Source organism: Rhinopithecus roxellana, chromosome 13 (genome assembly GCF_007565055.1).
Source record: "Rhinopithecus roxellana isolate Shanxi Qingling chromosome 13, ASM756505v1, whole genome shotgun sequence".
Classification (NCBI taxonomy): Eukaryota; Metazoa; Chordata; class Mammalia; order Primates; family Cercopithecidae; genus Rhinopithecus; species Rhinopithecus roxellana.
The window spans coordinates 6,784,124-6,794,456 of record NC_044561.1 but is presented as its reverse complement, the minus strand read 5'-3'; the positions used below and the strand labels follow the sequence as shown (position 1 = coordinate 6,794,456).

Below are 10,333 nucleotides of genomic sequence, written 5' to 3'. Positions count from 1 at the left end.
CAGCTTGGCTGCTTTATTCCCAATTCTTCACCCTCCCGGTATCCTCCTCCTCTGCGGGGCCCTCCCACAGTGACTCTGGCCTTGGCCACCAGGCTTGCTTTGGCCAATGGGATGTGAGCATACAGGACGCCAGTCAAAGCATGAAAACTGCAATAGCGCTTGTGTGCGCGCCTGGGCCTATGTTATGAGAATGTGCCCTGTTTAGCCGTTGGAAGGACTTGGGACACCTGCAGGACAGTCACCACGGCTGACAGCCAGCTCAACCAGGACATGTAAGCGATCCCCTCAAAAGACCAACAGACCTACCCAGCTGACCCACTGACTCATGGGCAATAATGACCAGCAGCTGCTTGCAGTGACTGGGCTTGGGCGGGGTGTTACAGCAGGGTGGCGGCAGCAGCAGGGCAAGCCCCTGGCCACTCCATTCCCGTTTTCAGTTAAGCCGCATTGGGTTACAATTCAAAACATCCATCCTAACAAATGCATTACTCTATCCCGGTCCATAGCTCAGGAACCATGGAGAAGAGTCCAAGGACCAGAGGCATGGAGTTTTCATTAGAAGGTTGTGGGTTCATCTAATGCCGGGTTATTTTTACAGACGGCAAGTTTACAAAACACACAAGTGCACAGATAGGTGTGGGAGGTAGCTTGAAATACACAGAATGTTTGCAACACTAGAGACGTCTTCTAGCCGCCATCAGGGGACTCAGAGGTATGGTAGGCTTGGTGAGGCTGGTGGCTCGTGTCCGTGGCACAGCCTCCTGCAAAGGGGCTGCCCTGCTCCCCTGTTGCTGCGGTGCCAGGCTGTGCTCCCCAGGTGCTTCTGGGGCGCTGAATATCTTTTCATAGTACTCGATCAGCAGCTCAGTGAACAGGTTCAGGGGCACAAGGGCACTCAGGGAGGAGGCCCCCTGGGATGGCCAGATCAAATTCAGCCCAAAGACACAGGCCAGGTTAGAGCTGTTCATTTTGTTGAAGATGCTCTCCTGGGACACCTGGAGGAAACCACAAATGAGAAAAGGGGAGTGAACACCCAGGGCCAGGGGGACCTAGAAACTCCCTCCTGAACTCTGGGAGGGGCAGATGTAGAGAAGCACTGGACTGGGAGCCAGCAGCCAGTACGGGGACCCTGGACCGCCACCTGCCCACTCAGGGTCTCAGTTATCCTATCTATGAAAGCAAGGCTGGGCCTCGACATCCTGGAGGAGCCTTTGGCTCTGCCCTTCTGTGACAGGCCTCAACACCCCACCATCTCCTCTTCCACTGCACCGCCTGGGGAGATGCACTCTTGGGGACGGGCTGTAGCACAGACGGTAGGAACTAGGTGACCTCTCTGGCCCTCTGCTCTACGGGCAGTGAACTGGGCATGATGGGGACCAGCCAGCACGTAGGAGCCACTGCGAGGGGTGGCAAGAGTACAAAGAGCTTGCCTCCCAGAAGGGCTCCCTATCCGTCTCGGCCAACACTTACAGCACCCCCAGGAGGGGGAGTCATTTCTCCAGCTTACAGATGAGGAACCTGGGGCCTGGAGGGTACAGGAGACTTGCCCAAGGTCTTGTGGCCAGCCAGTGGTAGGGGCCATGTGGGTGAAGGTGAGGGCAGGGCCTGTTGTCTGCTCCTTGCCTCCCTACAAGCTTCAAACGGGGTGGGGGGGAACCTCAGAGTCAGAAACGGGGATCATGAGGCTGTGAGTGCCAGGGCAGAGCAGAGAACGGGAGGGGTATGGCCAGGCGTCACGCTCACAGATCTGCCGAGAATGCCCAGACTTGCCCAAGCCCTGCCTCAGTGAGACAGCTGGAAGCCTATGAGGCTCTGCCTGCCTGCCAGTCCCCACAGCCCCTTGCAGGTGTGTACCAGCCAGGCCCACTGCAGGCCACTCCTCTGCAAGCCGAGACTGCAGAGTCCGGATGAGGGCCTTGGATGAGGTCTTTGGTGGCCAGGGAGTGGCATTCGAAGGCCCAAGCAGGGCATGACCCCCCCCCCCGAGCGCCAGTGGGGGGGAGAACATGCACCACCATGCCCAGCAGGTGCATTCACATCGGTGCCCGGGGAGGACGCAGCTAGAGAGAAATCAGTCTCTCCCAATGAAAAAGAAGTAGGCCAGGTGCAGTGGCTCACACCTGTAATCTTAGCACTTACAAGAGGCCGAGGCAGGTGGATCACCTGAGGTCAGGAGTTCAAGATCAGCCTGGCCAACGTGGAGAAATCCCATCTCTACTAAAAATACAAAACTTAGCTGTGCATGGTGGCACTCACCTGTAATCCCAGCTAGTCAGGAGGCTGAGGCAGGAGATCGCTTGAACCCAGGAGGCGGAGCTTGCAGTGACAAGAGATCCGGCCACTGCACTCCAGCCTGGGCGACAGAGCAAGACTCCGTCTCAAAAATTTTGAAAGAGGAGAGTAAATTTTAGTTTTGGGCTTCTGAGAAATTATATCAAACGATAGGGAGAAAAAAAATTGCTGTAAAACTAAGAGGTGGCATTCTCCAACAGAATCTGGGATGTGATGCCTGCTCTGCCCAGGGCCTCCTCTCCCCTACAGTGGGCAGTGCCTGCACCCTGCACAGTCTGAGGCAAAGGCCTGGGGAAATGGCATGGGGGCAGAGGACCCCAATAACGAAGGCAACGGCCGAGGGACAGGAGGTATGGGAGTGGGCAGGGGGTCCTCAGCAAAGTGGGTGCCTGACGGGGCCTTGGATAAAGCCCTTGGTGGCCAGGGGAGTGGTCAGGCCCAAGCAGGGCATGACCCCAGACCTAGGGGAAGGAGGGGACTAGTCCATGCAGGCCTAGCATGGCAGGAGACGCCCCTGGGCTTCACCCCAAGCACCCCCCCTTGCCCACTCACTGCGTGCAGGAAGCCCATGAGGTAACGGAGGACGATGTAGTTGTGCTCTGGAAGGCTCCGTAGGATCTGGCGGCAGCGAGTGACACGCAGGCTGCTCTCCACACCTGGAACGGCATGGGGCTCCCTCCTGAGCTCCAGAGGGGCCAGGGGCAGTGCTGCGTCCCAGCCCAGGAGGAGAGCAGCGGTGTACGGAAGAGGACAGCTCTGAGGATGACTGTCCCACAGTCGGGCCTGGGACCCCCACTTACTTTCCGGCTGTGTGGCTCTGCTCAGCAAACCCTCTGTGTGTTTGGCTGTTCTTGCATTGCTATAAAGAAATTCCTGAGATAGCGTCATTTATAAGAAAAGAGGTTTAACTGGCTCATGGTTCTGCCAGCTGTACAAGCATGGTACCAGTCCCGGTTCAGCTTCTGGGGAAGCCTCAGGAGGCTTCCCATTATGGCAAAAGGGAAGGAGGCACGTCACATGGCAAAAACAGGCGCAAGAGAGAGGGTGGGGCAGAGGTGCCGTATGTTTTTAAACCAGATCTGGGAGAACTCACTATCTCGAGGACAGCACCAACCCATGAGGGATCCGCCCTCATGATCCAGTCACCTCCCACCAGTCCCCACCTCCAACGCCGAGTTTCAACATGAGATGCGCTGGGGCCTCAGATCCAAGCCCTATCACCTGAATTCTGCAAGCTCCATTCCGCTGCTTTATCACCCAGCAGCACTACCTTGCAGGAAGCTGCTAAAGCTGAATCACTTTATAAATGGGAGTGGTCTAGACCAGGGGTTGGCAAACTACTACGGGTACAGTCTCTGTTGCAACTACTCAGCTCTGCCCTGATGAGGCAAAAGCAGCCGTAGGTAATGTATAACCGGGCCGTGGCTGTGTTCCAAGGAAACTTTATTGGCAAATACAGACACTGGGCCAGATCTGAGCTGAGTAGTTGCAACAGAGACTGCAAGGCCCACGAAGCCTAATGTTTACTATCTGGCCTTTTACAGAAAAAGTTTGCAACCCCCTGCTCTAGACTAACTGCCTGCGCACGATTCTCAGCACCACACAACCCCCACACTTTGTTGCTCTTGGGGAAGGCAGTGTCCCACCCTCCAGGGGCCTGATGCAACTGGCTCACACTCTGAGACCGCCCCCCTCCCCAGTTACCCTTATAACCACCTCCACTATTTGAGCTCCATAACCTTCCAATGGAAACCTACCACCCAGCCAGGTGCAGTGGCTCACACCTATAATCCCAACACTATGGGAGGCCGAGGTAGGTGGATCACTTGAGGTCAGGAGTTCGAGACCAGCCTGACCCAACATGGTGAAACCCTCTTTACTTAAAAAAAAAAAAAAAAAAAAGCCAGGGGTGGTGGCACACACCTGTAATCCCAGCTACCTGGGAGGCCAAAGCAGGAGAATTGCTTGAACTCGGAAGACAGGTTGCAGTGAGCCGAGATTGTGCCATTGCACTCCAGCCTGGGCAGCAAGAGCAAAATTCCATCTCAAAAAAAAAAAAAAACCCACCAACCAACAAGTATTCACCAAGTTCCCACTGCAGGTGCATATGTGAACACATGCACATGTGTGCACGCAGCCACATGCATGCCCACGCTACTGTGTACCCACATCCTCCAACACACCAACCACCCTCTCCCTGAGCCTTGCAGAGTTGCTGGTGAACACCGGGTGCTGTACAAACACCCACTCAGATATAACTCCCCACTATGATCATTCCTGTTGGCTTAATAAAAGCCATCATTCCATGAAATCAAGCTGCTGTTGGACAAGGAGTTCCCTTGAATATTTTAACCAAGCCTGGTGGCTGCCATCTCCTCCTCGGGGTGTTGCAGCCTGAACCTTATCTAAGAATGATGGTCCCAAGTGGGTACTGGTGCAGGTCCCCCTCAGCCCCCACTGGGGTCCCTCTGAAGTAGGCAGGACAGGTGAACTGAGCGTCACAACCGTCAGTGTCACTGAGCACTCCCTACAAGGAAGCAAGCAGGTCAAGTGTTTCAACAACCCCAGTGTAGAGAGGAAGGAGGAAAGCGAGCTCTGAGAGGTTAGGTGACCAGCCCAAGGTCACACAGCTTGCACGTGGGAGGCCGGGCCCCTCTTTCTCCTCTGGAGCAGGCCATGGGACCATCCCATGAAAGGCAACTTCCCTATCCCCAGAGCGAAGGGGCATCTTCATCTCTGAAGATGGCATTCCCCCGGTTTCCTGGCCCCTGTCCATCGCATTTCCCACACCTCTCCACTCTTCATCAAACCTGGTGTCTGCACACTCAGTGAACCAGGTCTCCGGGCCTTCATTTCCTTATGAAGTCACCCATGTCATGTACAACTTCTAGTAAATACACTGGTGTGTTTTTCTCTTGTGAATCTGTCTTTTGTCAGTCCAAGCAACAGGGCCCCCACCAAGGAACCTAAGATGGGTAGAAGGAAAAGATTTTGACCCTCCCTGTGGTTTCTCTCTAGCCATGGGGATGAGGTACCCTTGGCTGGAACACCTCACTCAGTCTGGGAGCTGCATAGAGAGCCAGGACCCCTGGTAGGGCTGGCCAAAGGTAAGAATTCTTACTCAAGGCTGGTCGTGGTGGCTCACACCTATAATTCCAGCACTTTGGGAGGCTGAGGTGGGTGAATCACCTGAGGTCAGGAGTTTGAGACCAGCCTGACCAACATGGAGAAACCTCATCTCTACTACAAACACAAAATTAGCTGGGTGTGGTGGTACAAGCCTGTAATCCCAGCTACTCGGGAGGCTGAGGCAAGAGAGTCATTTGAACCCCGGAGGCAGAGGTTGCACCGAGCCGAGACTGCACCGCTGCACTCCAGCCTGGGTAACAAGAGCAAAACTCCATCTCAAAAAAAAAAAAAAAAAAAAAAATTACTTAAGTCAGCCTCCCGGATTTCTGTCTGCAGCACCCAATTGTGTGAGGGTGGACAAAGTCTCTTTGTCTTCTTCCTTTCTGAATTTGGACCAGCAGAAAAACATTCAGAAGAATGGGTTCTTTGGCTTGTGACTTTTACGAATCTGATTTCGAGGACTCCTTGGTGATCTCAGCCTCCCAGGAAGAGTCACTGTTTGCCTTTGTCTCTGTCTCTTGAGTCATTTGTTGTGAGGAGGAGAATCATGGGACAAGATTCTCCTTTTGTCTTATGTCCTGAGAACTTGCCTTTATGGCCAGTTTGGCTTCCAAATGCCTGGAGGAACAGCCAACCGTCAGGATGCAGCCCCAAGAATTTATAGGCCGGGCACAGTGACTCACGCCTTTAATCCCAGCACTTTGGGAGGCCGAGACGGATGGATCACCTGAGATTAGTTCGAGACCAGCCTGGCCAACATGGTGAAACCTCTTCTCTACTAAAAATACAAAAATTAGCCGGGTGTGGTGGTGGGCGCCTGTAATCCCAGCTACTTGGGAGACTGAGGCAGGAGAATCACTTGAACCTGGGAGGCAGAGTTTATAGTGAGTAGAGAATCTCGGCCACTGCACTCTGGTCTGCAACAGAGTGAGACTCCATATCAAAAAAAGAACAAAAGGGAATTTATATCTGGCCAGACAGAAATGTGAGTTGCACTCTGATATGCTGGTAGGTGTTGCCTCTAAACCTCATGTTGAATTGTAATCACCAATGTTGGAGGTGGGGACTGGTGAGGGGTGATGAAATCAAGGAGGCAGATTTCCCATAAATGGTTATCGCCACCTCTTGGTGCTGTTCTCATGATAGTGATTTCTCAAGAGATCTTGTTGTTTAAGTGTGGGGCATGACCTCACCCCGTCTCGCTCCCACTTGCACTACGTGAGACGCCTGCTCCTCCTCCACCCTCTGCCAAGACTGAAAGCTTCCTGAGGCCTCCCTGAAGCCAAGCAGAGCCAACACCATGCTTCCTACAAAGCCTATAAAACCATGAGCCAATGAAACTTCTTTTCTTTATAAATCACCCAGCCTCAGGTATTTCTTTATAGCAACGCAGACTCAGTGACAGCCGACATCCTACCAGCCGCCACCAGCTCCGGGGTACTTTTAGCTATGTGTGGGGTAACTCTGGATCTTGGGGTACCAATCATCACCAGCTCTGGGGTGCTTGTCTTTTGGCTATCTGTGGGGTAACTTTGGATCTTGGGGTACCAGCCATCACCAGCTCTGGGGCACTTGTCAAGTCTTTCTTTTGGCTATCTGTGGGGTAACTTTGGATCTTGGGGTACCAGCCATCACCAGCTCTAGGGCACTTGTCAAGTCTCTCTTTCTTTTGGCTATCTGTGGGGTAACTTTGGATCTTGGGGTACCAGGCAGCACCAGCTCTGGGGCACTTGTCTGTCTTTTGCCTATCTATCTGTAGGGTAACTTGGGATCCTGGGGAACTCTGAGAACATCTCTTGTATCCATGGCCACAAAAAGGCTTACTGGTTTCGAGTCACATTGGATTAGGTACACCTTTGGTTAAAAACAAAAAAACAAAACAAAAAAACAAGGTGAAAAGGACTATGTGCAAATAATCTGGGCAAAGAAAAAATCTTTAGGGCCTTCTCCTGAAATATTGATAACAACTTTCACCCTCAACAGGTAATCTTAACTTGTATGAAACTATGTATGAAAGTTCTAAGATTTGGTTTGTGGCCAGGCATAGTAGCTCACGCCTGTCATCCCAGCACTTTGGGAGGCTGAGGTGGGGAGAGCACTTGAGCCCAGGAGTTTGAAACCAGCCTGGGCAACATGGTGAGACCCTGTCTTTACAACAAATATTTAAAAATTAGCTGGGTGTGGTAGTGCATGCCTCAGCTACTTGAGAGGCTGAGGTGGGAGGACTGCTTGAGCCCAGAGGTCAAGGATGTAGTGAGCCAAGATCAAGCCACTGCACTCCAGCCTAAGTGACAGAAGGAGACCCTGTCTTAAAAAAAATTTTTTTTGTTTGCAGATATGCATGTTACGTATACATGAAAATTTTCTCCCTCTGATGGTATTAGCAAGTTAATTTATCAAATCCCTTAAAGGAGTTCTATTCAAATTGGCTTAGAAGGACATGAGCATTTACATAAAATATTTCTAAAACACTCAAAAATATAGAAACTAAGCCAAATATTCTTTTCAAGTTCATGTGACTTGAGTAACTCTGAAAAGATTAGTCTGATATTGTTAGTTTATTAAAAACAGCTGTATAGGTTGGGCACGGTAGCTCACGCCCATAATCCCAGCACTTTGGGAGGTCAAGGAGGGCAGGTCACCTGAAGTCAGGAGCTCAAGACCAGCCTGGCCAACATGGTGAAACCCCGTCTCTACAAAAATACAAAAATTAGCCAGGCAAGACGGCCGGTGCCTATAATCCCAGCTATTCGGGAGGCTGAGGTGGGAGAATCGCTTGAGGTGGGAGGATTGCTTGAACTCGGGAGGCGGAGGTTGCAGTGAGCTGAGATGGCACCATTGCACGCTAGCCTGGGTGACAGAGCGACACTCCGTCTCAAAACAAAAACAAAAAAACCAGCTGCGTCTTCTGAATTATTCATATTAAGTATAATCCAAGCATACATCTTTATGTAGCTGGGTTTACTAGTGAAGTAAGGTTAAAAATAGATAATAAGGGCGGGGTGCAGTGGCTCATGCCTATTATCCCAGCACTTTGGGAGGTCGAGGTGGGCAGATCATTTGAGGTCAGAGTTTGAGACCAGCCTGGACGACATGGTGAAACCCTGTCTCTACTAAAAATATAACAATTAGCTGGGTGTGGCGGCACACACCTGTAATCCCCGCTACTCAGGAGGCCGAGGTAGATGGATTGCTTGAGCATGGGAGGCAGAGGTTGTAATGAGCTAAGATCAGGCCACTGCACTCCAGCCTTAATGAGCTGAGATCAGGCCACTGCACTCCAGCCTGGGCCACAAAGCAAGACTCCATCTTGAAAAAAAAAAACGAGGGAAATTCCTTGAAATGATGACTAGCCTTATTCAGTGTTATGTATGGCATTCCAGTGAGTAAGGAAGGCCACTTCCTGGCAGGCCCAGGAAACTTAAAATATATTGATTGAGAATCTTGAGAAGAGAGAAATTCACTCAAATCTAAGGATACTACAGGCAAAGTCTGACGGCAAATTTCTTTTCTTTTTTCTTTTTTTTTGACACAGAGTCTCGCTGTTGCCCAGGCTAGAGTGCAATGGCGAGATCTCGGCTCACTGCAACCTCCGCCTCCCGGGTTTCAAGCGATTCTCCTGCCTCAGCCTCCTGAATAGCTGGGATTATAGGTGTGTGCCACCACGCTTGGCTAATTGTTGTGTTTTTAGTAGAGATGGGATTTCTCCATGTTGGTCAGGCTGGTCTCGAACTCCTGACCTCAGGTGATCCACCCACCTCGGTCTCCCAAAGTGCTGGGATTACAGGAGTGAGCCACCACACCTGGCCCTGATGGCAAGTTTTTGGCTTGGCTTTCTAGCCTGAAGAGGCTTTTAAAAAGTGAATCTGAGATGCCTTATTAAAAGTTCTAACAAGGTAGACTTAAAAAGAGCCTACCTACGTCAATTCTCATTCTTGCTGCCCTTATGTAAATAATCAGGCCAAATCTAGTGAGACCAGACTTATTTTGTAATTGAGAATCAAAAGAGAAGCACTGTATGGAGAAATGATGCTCCAGTGGAAAACTACAGCGCACGCTTGTGGGTTCTCAGTTCCTCTCATTTCCTCCAATATCTGGCTACGATGCTCCAAGCTAACATTTCCAGTTTTGCTCCTACCCCCTCAGTTGGCATGAAAAAGACCTAAAACCTGCCATTTCCCCAAAGCCCGAAAGCTGACGCTGGAAGACTTGATACAAACTTCAAAGAAATCATCACAGCAGATGATGTACAGATAATCCTTGTGCCTTCTGCTGTACAGGCCGCTCAGAAAGTTCACGGGAACACCCAGTGCCATCACCAAACACATCTAAATTGCACACTATGAAATTCACTGGCCGGCTGCTGCCACTCTCACTCTACCATGAAAAGATACTTCAAGCCAACATCTAGGAATCTTCTCAACTACATTTTCTCTTGACTGAAAAAATAGAGTTTAGGCCAGACACGGTGGCTCATGCCTGTAATCCCAGCAGTTTGGGAGGCCAAGGCAGGCGGATCACGAAGTCAGGAGCTTGAGACCATCCTGGCTAACATGGTGAAACCCTCTCTCTCCTAAAAATACAAAAATTTAGCTGGGCGTGGTGCCACACACCTGTACTTCCAGCTACTTGGGAGGCTGAGGCAGGAGAATTGGTTGAACCTGGGAGGTGGAGGTTGCAGTGAGCCGAGATTGTGCCACTGAACTGCAGCCTGAGTGACAGAGCGAGACTCCACCTCAAAAACAAAACAAAAAACAACAACAAAAAACCCCGGACTTTATGGTTTGTTTAAACCATTGAACTTCACGTTTGTTGACATAGAAAGGCCCCTTATTAACAGGTTGACTTAGGTAGTAGTCACTCTACTCCCACCTCCACCATTACCTTCTGAAATGAGACACAACTGATTACC

General features: G+C 51.1%; 1 protein-coding gene across 1 annotated transcript in view; it reads right to left on the bottom strand.

Moving 5' to 3' along the window:
* Positions 1 to 533: 533 nt before the first annotated feature.
* The window catches only part of ARHGAP8 (Rho GTPase activating protein 8), a 95,976-nt gene continuing 86,176 nt past the window's right edge, over positions 534 to 10,333 (bottom strand). The window contains exons 11-12 of the mRNA XM_010368582.2: positions 2,845 to 2,948; positions 534 to 995 (exon numbers count right to left, since the gene is read on the bottom strand). Coding sequence (XP_010366884.2) covers positions 675 to 995; positions 2,845 to 2,948 — 425 coding nt within the window. The 3' untranslated portion in view covers positions 534 to 674. The remainder of the gene's footprint in view (positions 996 to 2,844; positions 2,949 to 10,333) is intronic.